Raw genomic sequence first — 17,037 nt, forward strand, 5'->3', positions numbered from 1 at the left:
GGTGACCCCTCCCCAACCCACGTTGCTGGGCCTGCCTGACGGGGCGGACAGCCTCTCCCTGCAGGACCCACACTGAGGCTCACACACACCAACCCTCGATCTCGGTCACTCCTCGCTGGGTCCATGGGCCAGCCAAGGAAGGTGGTGGCTCGTTCGTGTCATTGAGCAAAAGCCCACCAGTGCCCACATGTGGCAGCGAGCCCAGGGTGCGGGCTCCGTCTCTGACCCCAGGAAACACGCCGCTGCCTGGGGTGCCCTCTAGTGGGAGCGCGGGGCGTGTGCTCAGAGCTCGGTGCCCCGTGGGGATCTGGGAGTCTGCGGAGCCCCGGCTCTTCCCAGCCAGCGGGGATGGGCCTACACGAGCGCTGGGAACCCCCTGAGCAGAAGCAGCGGGATGCCTGCATGGTTGGGGGTTATGGGGTGACGCCAGCCTCTGCCGGCAGATGTACGGGTCACCGGACGGCCACATCGACGAGGACGCCCTGTCCAGCATCCTCAAGACTGCCCTAGGGGTGGCAGAGCTCAGCGTGACCAACCTCTTCCAGGCCATTGACCAGGAGGGGACGGGGCAGATCACATTTGGTGAGTGGCCCCGGGGCCAGGGGGAGGAGGGGCCCATTGTGCAGGGGTGTGCCTGGAGGTGGGGCACAGGGACGCAGTGGGAGCGACGCCCATGCGTGCTCACCAGGGCCGTGCTCTCCTATGCAACGTGGAATTCCCAGAAGGAGGGGTCGTCCCCAGGCCTGGCAGGGGCAGGTTAGGGGGTCTGGAGTCTGAGTTGTACAGGGGATGGATAGAGCCAGAGCCAATGCCCACGCTGGGAGCCCCAGATCCATGCCCTCCCCGGGGGCTGCAGGCGGTGTGGGCTGAGGCTGGGCCGTGACAGCCCACAGGGGTCCGTGGTCTCAGTCCCCCATGGAAGCAAGAGCCCGTCCCTCAAGGCCGACCGCTGCTGGCGTGTCCTCGTGGGTTGCGGGGCAGGGGGCTCGTCACTGTTAGCCGCGCAAATGTGGACAGCTAAGGTCCTCGGGGACTCGGACCTGAAACCCACTTGTAGGCTGAGGGAAAGGGATCTGGGCGGTTGGGTGCCCGGAAGGCTGCCCCGCTCAGCGGGCCCGCCCGTGCGCACGTTTGGAAATGAATGTATTCTCGCTGAAAAAGAGGAGACATTTGCTCAGGAAAGGTCATGGTTCATGTCTTGTTTGGACGTGTTTTTAAAATTGCAACCAAATGTCAGACACGGGTGTGTGTTGATTTAGAGCGTGTGTGTGTGTGTGTGTGTGTGTGTCCACCTGCTCGAGGGGTAGACTGTGCATCTCTGGCGGTGGGCTGGGGAGGGGCTGCTCACAGTGAGCGCTGACCAGCTCAGACGTGTCCCAGTAAGTTCTGCAGTGTCCCCCAGAGGAGTGCGGGTGGTTTTCCCTGGAGTCCATAGTCTCCCACACCCAGGCCTGTGAGTGTCCCCGTGCTCTTGGAGGGCACCGTTCACCCAGGACTGGGTCCCAGGGCTGTTGGGAGAGGCACGGCCTCAGACCTGCTCAGCCCTGTGCCCGGCTCAGACGGTGGCCCCGTCCCTCCGGGCGCACCTGTCTCTCCGGAGCACGGCCGTGTCCCTCGACAGCTCTTGCCATGCCGAGATCAGATCCTCACGTGGACACTTTGTCCTGTCCCCAAACCAGATCCTCTGATGAGCAGCGCCTTCCTTGCACACAGATCCAGAGCACACTGCGGGGTTCCAAATCCTGCTTTCTGTAGATTTTCCCTGAACGGGCATAGCCGAGAGCCCTGAGCCGGCCGCGCTCTGATGAGCAGCCGAGAAAATGGGAGGACCCTCCTGTCCCCTGCCCCCGTCCCCTCTCCCCCACTTCCTCTCCTCTTCCCTCCGCCACCCCCTCCCCTCGGAGGGCGTGGGTTCCTGCCCGGACAGAAGGGTGTGAGGTGGGGGTGCCTGCAGGCCCAGGGACGGGAGCCCCCGAGTCCAGGTGTTTGCCCCCAGCTCACCCAGTACCTCTTTTTCCAGCGGATTTCTGCAGTTTTGCAGAAATGTTCCCCAGCTTCGCAGAGGAGTACCTGTACCCCAAGCAGCCACACTCAGACGGCAGCGCACAGACGCCGCTCGCTCCAACCCCCAATGGCTTCTGCGCGGACTTCAGCCCCGAAAACGCGGACTTTGGAAGGAAACCTGTCCGTGAGAAACTGGACTAGGACAGAAGGTTCTGGAAGGATGCGGCTCCATGCGTGTGCCGGCCTCAGCCCGAGTTCCATGACAGCCGGGTCGTTCTGACCCTGGTCCTCCGCGAAGAGCCGCGTCGGGACGGGGCTGTGGGCCCCGGGGCGCTGTCCCTCCCGCGGCGCCGGCTGTGGCTGAGTCCCCTGCACTGCCCCGGGTCACTTGCCACCGTGGTCTTTCCTCACATCCCTGTCGGAGTCTGCACCGGAGGCTCACACGGGTGGACGGGCCTCCACACGCACACGCGACACGCGAGAGACCAAGTCGTGTCACGTGCATTTTGATTCTAGCACAAATCCAACGCCAGCCTCTGTGGGGTCGCAGCGAGGCAGGGCCCTGTCTGATTTTTAAACATTTCTATATTTGTGAGAACTCATGAGTATTTTCTAAACTTCATTTAGATACTTCAGGAAGCATTCAGCATTTTTAAAAAAAGAAGAAAAAGTTGTTTTCTACTTCATTTTTCCTTTGAGGGCCAGAAGATATTTATTTGTGGGCCCTTTTTTGATAGAACCCGAGGCTGTCTGGGGCTTTGACTTAAATCACTCCGTGGCCTCTCTCGACCAGGTACATTCCAGCGTCTGGCTCCGCCGCACGCCCCCGGCCCGGACGCCTTTTCTGCTTCTTTAATCCCGTTCAAACCCCCTCTTTTTTATAGACATCACCAGCTTGTGTTTGTTTAACGTCCGCGTCCCTGCGGCCCGGCTCCGGCCGAAGCACGGGGGGTCGCTGAGGTGGGGGCGTCGCAGGTCGCGGCCCCCGGCCTGGCTGGGGCGACCGGCGGGTCCTGGTGGGAGGCGGGTCCTGGCAGGGGACTCCCTGAGACACCAGCCCGGCCGCCCACCTGTGCCCCTCCTGCATCCTAACCGCGTCCCATCCTGCGGTCCCCGCCTGGTGTCCGGGAAGGTGCCACGGCCTGCGCCTGAGTCGGGGCGAGGAGCAGGGTCCCCGCACGCAGGGTTGGGGGCCTCCCCCACCCCGGCCCCGCCCGGCCTCGCAGCTCCCGCCACAGACACCCCCCCCTTCAAGCACACGAGACCACGGCCTCTAGCAGGGTCTGAAGCAAAGCCTCCAGGTTTGCTTGGGGGAAAAAGTCCTTTTGAATTTCTAAACGAATTGGATTTTGTATTTGGGTGTCTCCATAGAACGTGACCACCAGGGCCACCCGAAAACACGCTCGCGGGCTTCCCTGGGCACACGTGCGGGCGCACACTCCTACCCCGCACACGCGGCCTCCCCGACGCACACTCCCACCCCGCACACGCGGCCCCCGACGCACAGTCGCTCGCTCGTAGCTGCAGGAGGCACAGAAATTCGTTCTTAGAAGAGGAATGTCCAAGGGACCCATGAAGGAGGCAAACAAATGAAGATACTCCGCAGGTGGGGACCCCCACGCAGCCCCCGCACCCCGGGTCTGCACATGAAGGGCTTTTTGAATGAGGCGCCGCCGAGCGTTCAGGAAGAGTCTCTGAGAGCAGATCCAGGACGGACGTTTGTTCCTCCCGATCCCCTTCCCCACCGCTGCTGGGCGTCCGCGGCGTCCCGGACCGTGCGTGTGCATGGCTTGGGAGTCTGTCCCTTCGGTGGGAGGTGCGGACGGAAGAGGCCCTAGGAGGACTGGGGTCCTCCGGATTATCCATGGAATGAATAAAATGTAGTCTCACCCACCCGACGACGTAGTTTGTCATGTGTGTGGCTTTTAATTCGCGAGACAACAGCAGGGGCGCCTGGGCGGCTCAGTCCAGGAAGCGCCACGGCTCGACCTCAGCCCGTTTTGACCGCAGGGTCATGAGCTCAGCCCCACGCTGGGCTCCCTACCGAGTGGGGCGCCTACTTAGAAAATCAAAAAGAAAAGAAAGACAACAGCAGACGGGTCTTGGGCCGTGGCAGAAAACCAGTCAAGGTGGGGTTTCTCGGGGGCACCTGGGGGGCTCAGCTGGTTAAGCCACTGCCTTTGGCTCGGGTCATGGTCCCAGAGTCCTGGGATCGAGTCCCACATGGGGCTTCCTCTGCTCTGCGGGGAGCCTGCTTCTCCTCACTCAGCCTTTCTCCCTCCCTGGGCTTTCTCTCTCTCTGTCAAATAAATAAATAAAATATTTAAAAAAAAAAAAAAAAAAAGGTGGGGTTTCTCTGCAAGTCACGCAGCGTGTTTGGAAAACACAAGAATTGAACTTCGGTAGGAAAGTCTTCCTTGATCCCAGAGGCAGGCCCGGAGCGGGGCAGCCTCATCGGGTCGGTGGCCGGCACTGGGAGGCTGCGGTGCGGTGGCCGTCTGCCACAGCGCTGGGCTGCTCTCCAGAGTCCCTCGAGCGAAAGCCGTAAACGCGCTTTGTGAAGCCAGAACAAGACGGGATCTCGCATCCGGTTCTCTGCTTCAGGCAGTGAAGGGCTTAGAATTAGAGGAAATAGGGCCCAAGCATTACGGCCTCCGAAACTAAAGGAAGGGGGGGTTAGGGAGCCGCTGGCTCCAGGACTCCACGGCCACATGCCGGTCTGCTCAGCCCCACGTGCACCAGGGGCCGCGCTGTTCTGCCCCCGCTGGTCCGAGGAGGGCGCTGGGACTCAGCGGGTTGTACTTCTCTGTGCTCGTATTTGCCCTGTTTAATATAAAGGGGCATCGCCCCCACGATGGCAGGGACGTTCTGGGCTGGACCCGCTCCCCAGCGGGGATGGGGGCAACCGCCACGGGCTCCAGGCACAGCGCACCGCGGGTGACGTGGCCCGTGCGCGCCCCCAGCGACTTCTGCACACACTCGGCGTGCCGCACCCCGTGGGAACAGGCTTGAGCGGGATGTGTGCTGCGGGAGGAGGGGGCTCCTGGGGATTCCTTCAGAGACAGGAAGCAGAAGAGGCACCACTGCCTCCCCCCTGCCAGGCCCCAGCCGGGGGGCCGCCCGACCACGCTGGTCCAGCCTGGGCCCTGGGGGCCACCGGTAGGAGCGCGTCTGACCCCAGGCCTTGGCTCGCGGAGCAGGGCTTTGAACGTGGGGGTGGGCACTGCCCGTCCTCTCTGGGACTCCCGCCCTCTGAGGACGTGTGACTGACGTCCAGTGGGTGCTTCTCCTAATGCAAGGCAGTGCTTACTACACGAGCGGGCACTTTTACCTGCTCCCCAAAAACGTACCGTCTCACGGTCCTCACGGCCGTCCTTGGGCAGCGGTCACGCTGCCGTCACGTAGCCCGGGGAGAGTCCGGGGTTTACCAGTCAACGCCGCTAATATTCCTGCACAAAATACGGGGGAGGCCGAGGCGGGGGCAGGTGCGTGCGCGGTCGGCCACCAGTGCGCGCTCTCTCGTGCGCACACACACGCACACACACACGCATGCACACGCACATGCACGCACATGCACGCGCACACACACGCACACACACACGCGTGCACACGCACATGCACGCACATGCACGCACACACACACGCGTGCACACGCACATGCACGCACGCGCACACGCACACGCATGCACACGCACATGCACACACATGCACGCACACACGCACACAGCAGGCCAGGAAGTCGTCCCTGCGCTTGGCACCAGCCTGGCCTTGTACCTGCTTACAGGGTGGGGACCACCGCTTACAATCTCCCTCCCCGCCCCACGGCACATGTCTTCAGCGGCACGTGTCCTCGGCGGCCGCCGGTTCCTCGGAAAGTGAAGGTTCTCCACCTGGTGGAGGGTTTTCCCTCCAGAGAATGCGGAGTCTTTATTAGCCGCGATCTTAGCGATGAAAGTGCCCAGAGGACCCTCGGGGCTCCGGAGAGAGAAGAGCAACATGTCCTGCACCTGTCAACTCCCCACGTCCTGGAGGGTCTGCAGCAGGGGCGGCCCCAAACAGCTGTGACTATCTGAGCTTCAGAGCAGGGGGCAGAGCCCAAGGGTCCATCCCTGGGAACCACGATCTTAAAGCGAAACAGCCCCAAGTTGCCGAGAATGCGCTTGGTGAGGACGGTGAGCTGCCAGACACAGGGACAGCAGGGACACGCGCCGCTCACCGGCCTGAGCGCAGGGCCTCCCCTCCGGCGACTCTGCCAGGCAGACAGCACAGGGAGGGAACAGTGACCCCCGTGTGGGGCTACAGCTCCCCAGACACGAAGCACTTCGGCCCTGCCGCGGGCTCACCGGCCAGACCCACACGGCAACCAGAGCTCAGTCCCACGGAGGAGGGACTGCCAGGAAGCCGAGGAAGGTCCTCGAGAGAAAGCAGCACCCGCCGCCCCCCAGTAACTACCAGCTGTCAGATGGGCCGTCCCTGCCCGTGTCACAGGCGTGGGCTGCGCTGTGGACAGCCCCCATGTTGGCCCACGGCCCAGAGCACAGCCTGTCGTGGGCACCACCGCCTAGGCCACGCCCCACGTTCCAGGTGCCGTCCCAGGCGGCAGCTTCCCGGGTTGTTCCTCCGGCGCGGCCAGCTGCTTGGGGCGGGCGGGGAGCCTGGCCAGAGCGGTGGGTTCACGTGCCGGCCTCCTCCAGCCAAGTGCAGCCCGTAGTGGTGTCACTCCCGATGGGCAGCGGGGAAGAAAGGCCCTCATTAAGTCCGCAGATGGTGCCGGCAGAGCCGCTGCGGGCAGAGAAGGCAGATCCGTCTCCGGAATAAGCACATTAAAACGAGGACGCATCCCCCTTCAGTGAGGGAGGCTCCAGCGGCAGCGTCCCCAGGCCCAGGGACAGCACCACGCGGGTGGGCTCCATCCCGGACCTGCCTCTGTCAAGGGGGAAGCCGGTGCAACTGCCTCAGGCTGCCAAGTTCCTGGGTCGTTGACCCATGCTACAGCCCAGCCCCCTGCCAGCCCCGCTCTGGGCACTGTCCACGGCGCGCTGGCTGGGAGAGCGGGAGGCTGCCCTCGAGCCCTACACCACGCCCCGGACCGGGTCCCAGAGACCAGACACACGGGGACCGTGCCCCGCGGTGGGCGCTCCCGGTGAAGCAGCAGGAGAGCCGACCAAGAGAGACCCTCCGTGTCCGCCCACATGCGACTGAGTCCCAGAAAACCCAAGTCAGGGCAAAAACAGTGACTCGACAAAATACCGGCCAGAATGTTTCCAAATCTGTACTCAGACATCCAAGAAACTCAGTAAGCCACAGGCAAAATAACGGTAAGAAAAATACACCAAGGCGCGTTATTTTAAAAACATAGACTCTGAAAGCCGCTTATAAAGAGCCGCCTTACAAGCAGCCAGAGGAAAAGGGAAGATTATCCCCGAGCAAAGAGGAGAATGGTGCACACGGAAACGGGCTGCACGCGAGGGTCGTGAGGTGTGAAGACAGACCACGGTACGGGGATACTGTAAGCCCCCCAAAGAAAAGAAAGACATGCAACTAAGAAGCCAGTGGGAGAAAGGAAACAAGATTTTTTTTAAATAATAATTTATCCTAACTAGGCAGGAAACTGAGAAAAAGAACAAAGGACACACAACACAGAAAACAAAGAGCACGTGGTAAGTTTCCGTCCAACCATACTAGTAATTACATCAGATGGAGCCTAAAAACCCCTCAATCAGCTGGCAGTCCAATTCTCTTTAGACAACTACCTCCGAGGGATTTAAAGGCACACTGGAAGTGTTTTAAATGGGAGTGATCCAGACCAGGCCGACAGGACCGTAAGGTCAGCGGACTGACACGGATGTCCACCAGCCACCAAGTGAACATGGAGACGAGGGGATTCCCCTGCACGACCACCCAGGGCTCCGTTCAGCCGGAAGATACCACAGCCCCAAAGGTACGTGCACGTGTACCTAATGACACGGCTCAAACAGATGTAGCCAGCGCAGACAGCATTAAAAGGAGAGATAAACAAATCGGCAAATACAAGTGGGGATCCTAACACAGCTCTCTCGGTAATCGATAGAAGCAGCAGGGGGAGAAACATAATTATGTAGAAAATTTGAACAACCCCATTTACCAAATTGACTTAATTGCTCTTTCAAGGGCACACAAAGCAGTTAACAAAACAGACTACACCCTCGGCTAGAGAGTACATCTCTGTAAACTTCAAAATATTGAAATCATACGGAGTGCATGTCCTCATCAAAATGGAGCTGCACAACGTGAATTCTGCCCGCGTTGCAGGAGCAGGGCTGAGCGCCGCGGCCCAGCAGACCGCACCAGGGACCAGGTGTCCACCCGGAGCACAGCCAGAGCTGGTTAGGTTCTGATTAATTCTTTCAACTTAATGGAAGTTAATGAGTCCACAATTTTGTTTCTAGTCAGGCAGGAGAAACCGAGACTGGGTTGACCCTCCCCCCCAGGACCGGCCATTAGGTGGAAAACTCCAATGGGATTTGCCTCAGCAATGAGAAATCCTCGCCCTGCCCAAAACACTGCTCCGATCCAACCAAACGAAGCTTAAAAGCAAGACCTGGAAGAATGACCAGATGGTTTACAAGTTACTTACCTGTAGCCCCAAACAAAGTTCCAGAATATTCATTCTCAGGAATGTCACATTATCCAGCACCCCACAGAGTAAAATGCACAATGCCTGGCATCCAACCGGAAATCGCCGGGATGCAAGAAAGCAGAAAACCGTCTACTCAGCAGAGCCAGCCCCGCCAGGACCAGGGTGAGGCCATCACAGGCCAGACGCGGACAGCGTAGTCCACAACTCAACTCTCTCACCTGCCAGCAGGGCCCGTGTGCAAGGTGTTCAGTAGAGAAGTGGGAAATATCTTTTAAAAGACACAAGTCTGAATGCTAGAGATGAAAACTACAGTGTTAGAATTACAAACGCACAGGTTGGGTTTAAGGGTGGATTTGACATGGCAGAAGACACGGCAAGTGATCTTGAAGATAAAGCCACGCCAACTATTCAAAATGAAATAGAAAAAAAGACAAGATTGAACTTTGCATCAATGAGCAGTGGGACCTCAGTTGCCTGATAGGGTCCCCAAAAGAAAAGGGCAAAGAAAAAATATTCAAATAAATAACTTCCTAAATTTGATACAAACCATAAAGCTACGGATCCAATGTGCTCGATGAGCCCCAAGCACAGGCACCGTGACGGCACGTCTACCGGACACGTCATAATCAAACACTAAAGACCAACCTAAAGAGAAAGTCAGCAGCCCGAAGAGAAGGAGACACATTTCATACAAAGCAGCGGAGACATGCAAAAGCGGAGATACCTCGTTAGAGACAACACACTTTGTGAAGACGGTGGAGCAACACGCTTAAAGTAGGAAAGAAGCAGAAGACCGCCAGCCCGCAATTCTTTATTCAGCAAAAATATCCCTCAAAACAGAAATAAAGATGTTTTTAGATTTGCAAAAGCTGAAAGAATTCATGACTGGCAGACCCTAACTTATTAAAATAAATATTCAAAGCAGAAGGAACATGGCACCATCTTGAAACCTGACCTACACAGAGGATGAGGACCAGAAATGGGAATTACATTTATGTTCCTGTTATGTAATTCTTTTAAAAAGATGACTGAGGGTCTAAAGCAAATTCAATTCCATATTCTAGGGTTCACAGCACGCAGAAGCAAAACGTTGACAATAACATCACGACAGGAGGAGGGGTGAACGGAAGACGTCCCAGGATGTGGCCGGTGGCCTCAAGTCACTTGAGAGCAGACGGGGTCAGTGGAGGACACGTGCCGCAAGCACTGAAGCGAGCACGTCAGGAACACGACAGAGAGATGCAGCGAATGACCCAGCCGAAGAGGGGAAGCTGAACTGTACAACATGACTCCATCCAAACGGTGGCAGGAAAAGAGGAAATGGGAACAGAGAACACATTGGGAAGACAGAAAACAAATAGCAGATGGTAGATTTAAACCCAACCATAGCAACATTCACATTAAATGTAAATGATCTAAACACCCCCTCCAACCCAGCAACAGCAGAAAAGCACCAGATCAGGTATAAAAGCGAGACCCAATACAATGCCCATAAGAAACACTGTTGAACTAAGGGGCCACGGGGGCAAGGACGAATTCCAACTGGACTTGCAGGGAGGAGCAGCGCAGGGGCGGCTCGAACAGCCACGCCAGTTTCAGAGTAGAGGTTATCAGGAGCCGGCGTCCCGGGAAGGCGGCACGGCCCTAGGTGTGAGCACCATCTCAGAGCTTCGCAATCAGTGTGGCAGAGACACACGCTGCCACAGGGCACGTGGGCCAGTCCACACAATCCCACCTGGAGAGCTCAGCACCTGTCTCCCAGCCATGACTGCACACGGTTACACCAAAGGTACGCACCGAAGTGTGTAAGGGCACAGACGACCTGTAAACAGTACAACTAACTTGACCTGTTTGATGCTGATGTAGCACCCAGTGACAGCACAATACCCATTCTTTTCAAATGCATGTGAAACACCTACCAAGATCCACCATATTCTGGGATACAAAAGGAGCCACAATAAACATACAAGTTCCCACAGGCCACTGAGAGTGTGTTCTCCAATGAAGAAAGCAAGTCAGCGAGGTACCAATACAAGACATATACTCAGAAAAGAGTAAAATATACAGAAAATCCTCAAATATCTGGAAAACTAATTGATATTATATATACATAATAGTTCAAAAAAGAAATCAAAAGGGAAATTGGGAAATATTTTGAACTGAATATAAACAAAAACATACCAAACCTTAGGAAATTGAACTAATGTAGACCTTAGAAGGGAATTTATAGCACTGAATGCCTAAATTTGAAAAGAATAAAGGTCACAAATCGATGACAGCCTCCACCATAGCAGTCCCAACAGGCTTTTTATGGAAATTGGAAAGTTGGTTCTAAAATTCAGATAAACCTAGAATAGTCAAAACAACTTTGAAAAACAACAAAGTTAGGTGACTTGCATTACAAAACCATAGTGATGAAGATAGTGTGTACCAGTCGGCTCAGCTGCCGTGACAAAAACACCATAGACTGCGTGGGTCAAAACAAAGCAATTTATTTTCTCACGGCTCTGGAGGCTGGAACATGCAAGGCCAAGGTGCTGTGCAATTCATTCCCCAGGAAGCTTTCTTCCTGGCTTGCAGAGGGTGGCTGTCTGGCTATGTCACCCCAGGGCAGGCAGGGAGAGGGGTCATGCCCTTCCTGTGAAGCCACAGTCCTGCTGGATTAGGGCCCCACCCTGATGAGCTCATTTAGCTTTGCCTCCTAGAGACCCCATCTCCAACAAAGTCACCCTAGGGTTAGGGCATTTTGGGGGGTGGTACAATTCATCCATAGCAAAAGTGGAACCGACATCAAAACAGAGGAATAGATCAAGGAAACAGCCCAGAAATAAACCCACACATGTAGGCCAACTGATTTTTCAACAAAGGTGCAAAAGCAAATTCGTGGAAAAAATAAGTCTCACAGCTGGATGGCCACCCGTAAAACGATGAACTTTGGTCCATATCTCAGACCATGTTAATTTAAAGTGGGTCAGGTACATAAATGTACAGCCTGAAATTTCAAACATTTTAAAGGAAAACTTGGTAAAATTTGTTGTGGTCTTGGGTTAGGTAAAGATTTCTCAAATACAGCATAAAGAGCAAGATCCAAAAAGAAAAAAAGAAAATGGTGACTTAGGGTTCATCAAAACTAATGACTGGTTCCTTTGGAAGGCTACGAAGAGAATGAAAACACAATCCAAGATGGGGAAAGTACGTGCAAAGCACCATCTGAACAAGGACTCACAGCACGCCCAGAACTCTCAGAACTCCGGAACAACATAACAATCCAAAGTGCAAAATATCTGAACAGACACGGACAAGAACTTTGGTGGCAGCCACACTCGGGGAGATTGCTGAAACACCACCTTCACTAGAGAAGTGACAGGAGACCCTATTGCGCAGCTATCAGAATGGCTAAAATCAAAAGCACTGACCATCCTAGATGCCGCAAGGATGTGGAGCAACTGAAACTTCCATACACTGTTCACAGAAGTGTAAGATTGTATAAGTACTTTGCCGAACAGCCTGGCAGCTTTTAAAAACAGTTACACAGCATCTACCGGATGGCTCGGCCATCCCACAACTAAGTACTTACCCAAGAGAAATGAAAGCGCGTGTCCATACAAAGAGTTGTCCACAAATGTTCATAGTAGTTGCATTTGGAATAGCCCTCAACAGGCGAAGGACAGATGGACGGCGTTCTAAGTGTACGGCGCACACCACTCAGCCATCGAAGGAGCGCATGCCTGATTCACACCATGACGCAGTCACCTCAAAGACGCTGAGTGGCAGAGAACAGATACAAAGAAACAGCACCTACTGTATAGTCCCATGTGTGTAAGATTCTAAGAAAAATAGACTCACCTACCGTTAGCACATGGGTGGTTGCCTGGGGATGGGGTGGGGTAAAGATGGGTCGCCAGGGGCAGGGGCGGTTGGAGAAGGATGAATACATTCACTATCCTGCATGTGCTCCTCCTTCCACAGCCACACAAATGACTTACCAAACTGGAACTTGTGTCCATTGTGTGTAATTTTTAGCTCGACAAAGCTGGTTTTGAAAAGAGGACACATCGGGGCACGTGGGTGACTCAGTTGGCTATGGTCTGACTCTTGATTTCAGCTCAGATCATGATCTCAAGGTTGTGAGATCGAGCCTGCATCAGGCTCCACGCTGGACATGGAGCCTGCTTGAGAGTCTCTCTCCCTTGCCTTCTGCCCCACCCACTCACGCATGCATGCTCTCACGTGCATTCTCTCCCTCTCAAAATAAAAAATAAAAATAAATTTTAAAAAAGCAAGTTAGGGGGCACCTGGGTGGCTCAGTGGTTGAATCCTCTGCCTTCGGCTAGGGTTGTGATCTCGGGGTCCTGGGATCAAGCCCCGCGTCGGGCTCTCTGCTCGGCGGGGAGCCTGCTTCCTCCTCTCTCCCTGCCTGCCTCTCTGCCTACTTGTGATCTCTGCCTGTCAAATAAATAAATAAAATATTTAAAAAAAAAAAAAGCAAGTTAGAATTCTGGTTAGGATTGAGCTGAATCTGTGTATCAGTTTGAGAAGAAATAACATCTTAGTGGTGAGACTTTCAACCATGAACATGGTATACCTCACCACTTACTTAGGTCTTTGTAGTTTCTCAGCAATGTATTCTAGTTTTCAACACACGTCTGGTAGATATTTTATGCCTAAGCATTTTTTTTAGTGGGTACCATAAAAGAAATTATTTTAAATTGCATTTTACAGTTAATTGCTGCTGGTATATAACTGACTTCTGTTATATCCCATGACCTTACTAAAGTCAAATTCTAGTAGTTATTTTGAGGATTCCTTAAGATTTTCTCCATAATTGTGAAGTCTGCCAATTAAGATTCTGTCACCAATTTCTTAATTTTCTTTGAAGTCTGTTACTATACAAGCCACACCATTAGCCAATGCCTGCGAGCAAGTTGAGATTTTTTCTCTCTCGCTCGCTCGCTCACTTGCTCTCGGCAAAATATAGCCTGACACACTGCTTGGTTCCCGACCCACTGAGAACATCTCCCTGCTTGCCCCTTCCGGGTGCCCCCTGTGATCCTGTAGCCCGCTACACACTGTTGGGCTCAGCAGAGAGGGTACGACATATGGGATGCATATGCTTCCTCGGGCAGCCATGACGCTGGAGGTAGGGGTTAAGGGGTGGTGATTGTGCAACAAGAGTGGACACTTGTTCGTGCAGCCTGGTGTGTCTTCAGCCCCTGCTCGAGCCTGATTTTGTAGAGATTGCTTCCATCTCATGATGGCAAGTTGCTGTCAATACCAAACTTTTTTGGGTTTGTGGGTTAGTTTATGATGGATTGCTCTGGTTCTGTGTAACTTGGAGTCCCATAACTTTCTACTGTGGCTCAGGGGCATGCTTATTCAAAAGGAGAATAAGTATTTCCAGAACAATATTAGACTATTCTCCAAAACTCTAAGACTCCTCACTATGGGCCACCAGCAGAGACAGGGTGACGTCTGTGTTTCATACACATTAAGGCTTATATTTAAGTGATTTACATGCATGCTTAAGTTTAGAATAAGCCAAAGTGTTCCAGAACCTTTCTTGCTCTGGGGAAAAACTGAACACATTATGGATAACTCAGTGAATGGGTCATAGAAGCATTCCCAGTTAGAAGCCTCCAAACCCAAAGAATCTCACAGGTATGGTGATGCTTCCTTAAGAGCAGGACAGCCAGAGGCAGCAAGCTATCTTTCGCTGTGGACCCTGACCAGTCCCGAATCTCTACGGACCCACAGAGACTTCACCAAGATGGCGACTTCGGAATATGTATCTACATGTGTATTTACATTCAAACATAACGTTTTCCCCGATCTCTAGCACGCATGTGTCTTACCACAGTGTCTTGGTGTTGTTTATTTCTTGCTCACCAGGTAGATTCGGCATGACGTCCCGGTGTCGCAGACCAACGCTGGGTGCCGCGGGGAGGCAGACAATAAAAGTGTCTGCACTGGGCATGACAGTGAGCTGGAGAGTGGACATAGCACCGACATAAGATGGGGGGCGGTGCTGCTGTCCCTGCCCTGTGGAGGGAAACTGGTCTTATGGTCTTTCCCAATAATCACTGGGGCGAGGGCTGGGGGAGGCATTCACAGCACCAATAGCTGCATAGACCAGGATTTGAGTTGAGTTATTCGGGTTAAGAGATCAGAGGCTGAAGTTGGAGCTGAGAAGCTCTCCAGGGGGCTGCCAAGAATTTCACATCTCCCATCAGAGCCAACAACACGCCTCTGGGAACAGTGCAATAATGGCTTCCACTTCTCCTCCAGCTACCTGATCTGGTAGGAGTGTGTCTTACTGCTAAATTCTAACCGAGGACTATATGGGGCAGGGATTCTAGGAGGCAGACTTCCTAGCTTCTCCTCTATGGTGCAGAGGAGATCTGAGAAGCAGGTGCTGGTGAGGCCAAAACGCAGCACGCATGGGATCCTAGAAACAAGGGTTCAACGCAGGAAAGCATTCGCAAGGGTTCCTGGAGTCATGGTCATGGGAAATGCCAGGACAAAGCCTGGGCGGCGAGACGGGAGGGCCAGTGTCCATAAGGGAGCAGAGGCCGAAGACTCTAGTCAGCACTGCCTCCCGGGTTTTAACAAATCTGGAGGAGATTGATATAATTGTTGGAGAGTTTGGAGTTGAATTAATGAAAGGAATGTGGAAAATTAAACAACAAAAAAATAGGCAATAATTAACTCAAGGAACACCAAAAAAATCCCAAGAAAGGAAATGAAATCCTAGAACACCACAGCTCAGTTCAAACGACACAAACACAAGAAGCAGCAAGCATCACATACACCGGATGTGCCCCTCCACAGTTCCCGTGTGGAAGCCTTCACCCCCTCCCACGTGTATTGGAAGGTGGGCTTTGGGGAGGGGATTTGGTGTAGAGGAACGCGTGTGGGTGGGCCGTGTTAGGATCAGTGCCCTTCAAAAGACAGACCAGCGCGCCGGCTTTCTCTACCTCCCCACCCCGCAGCTGTCTCCCCTCTGCCCAGAACCACTCCCCCACCCTGCGAAGAGAAGTCCGGAGAGGCTCACTTAGACCCAGACCACGACGGCACCCAGATCTCCAACTTCCAGCCTCCAGAACTAAGAAAAATAAATGTGTGGAAGTGTTTTTAATATACAGACCAGACCTCATCAGTTCTCACCCGGGCTCCCTTATTTAAAAGAAAATCTTTCTGTGGTGGCCATTTATTTCCTCGGCGTCGTGGATTAAAGCGCTGCCATTAGATTACCCTATTTTCTTACCACCTGAATTACTGAGCCAGTGTGGGAAGACACAGCCCCTGAACGATGGCCATTGCTGTGAGAGAGTCAAGGTGTACGTCATCATCTTCTGAAATCCCTGTCGCTTCCCTCAGCTCTAGGGACTGAACTACATCTCCCCCCAAGTTCACATGTTGACACCCTACCATCCGTGCAGGGGTACCGGAGGTGGGGCCTTTGGGAAGTGGTTAGGTCCCGAGGGTAGAGCCTTCCGGAATGGGACTGGAGACCCAGACAAGTCCCTCCCACTTGCACCAGGTGAGGACACAGACAAGGCCCCGCCAACCAGGAAGGAGGCCTCACCAGATTGTCAATGCACTGGGTGTCTTGATCCTGCATTTACCACCTGCAGAACTGTGACAACCTCCTTTGTTTCTGAACCTCCAGTTCTCTCGGATTTTTATTACTGCAGTGAAAGCAGACGGAGACACTGAGTCAAGGGTTCTTTCTGCTCGATTCTAATTCAGCCTGGAGCGCTTCCTGGGGCCTCCCCGGGCAGGGGTCCTGTCTAAGGCAACAGCCCGGCTGGCAGGAGGCTGGGAGAAAGATGGTGAGGCTGGAGTGAGTAGGGGAAAGGCCACTGAGGAGCAAGGGCACTCTGAGGTCCCCTGACAAAGGGACACAGCTTCTGTGATGTGCTGAGCCACAGGGAGTGGCCTAGACAGGCTGCGGAGCGGGGGCCCTGTGCGCTTGCCCCACCACAGCAAACACACAGCGGCAAAACCAAAGGAGACTCAGGAGGAAGGTTAACGCCCAGAGACTGGGCCACCCGGAGGGTAAAGCCATGCACGGTCACTCACCTTGACACCATTCTGCACACCTCCTGGGCCTTGGTTGGTGGCCTGTGGACTCCGTGAATGTAAAATCTTGTAGGAGGCATTTTGGCAAAGATTCCAGTCTGTTCCCTCCCCGAGTGTTTATCCACCGCCGGTGGCTTTCCAGGCTTGTCAGAGAAATCGTTTTCCTCGGCACATCGTTCGTCCCTGTGGCTCCGATCAGAGCTCCAGTACTAGGGGCACAACACGGCAATGGCACCGCGATGGTGGCTGAGCCCGGGGCCGCAGAAGGACCCAGGCGACCATCAGGTGCCTGGTGGGCGGGGGGGAGGGGGGTGCTCTGCACAGGGGTGCTG

At 54.4% G+C, this 17,037-nt stretch overlaps 1 protein-coding gene across 2 annotated transcripts in view; it reads left to right on the top strand.

The window, feature by feature from the left end:
• LPCAT1 (lysophosphatidylcholine acyltransferase 1) overlaps positions 1–3,902 on the top strand; it is a 45,390-nt gene extending 41,488 nt beyond the window's left edge. For both annotated transcript variants that reach the window (XM_044234230.1, XM_044234222.1), the window contains exons 13-14: positions 444–582; positions 2,021–3,902. In XM_044234230.1, the coding sequence (XP_044090165.1) occupies positions 444–582; positions 2,021–2,205 (324 nt within the window). In that variant the 3' untranslated portion in view covers positions 2,206–3,902. The remainder of the gene's footprint in view (positions 1–443; positions 583–2,020) is intronic.
• The last annotated feature ends 13,135 nt before the right edge of the window (positions 3,903–17,037 follow it).

This window comes from Neovison vison, chromosome 1 (assembly GCF_020171115.1).
Source record: "Neovison vison isolate M4711 chromosome 1, ASM_NN_V1, whole genome shotgun sequence".
NCBI lineage: Eukaryota > Metazoa > Chordata > Mammalia > Carnivora > Mustelidae > Neogale > Neogale vison.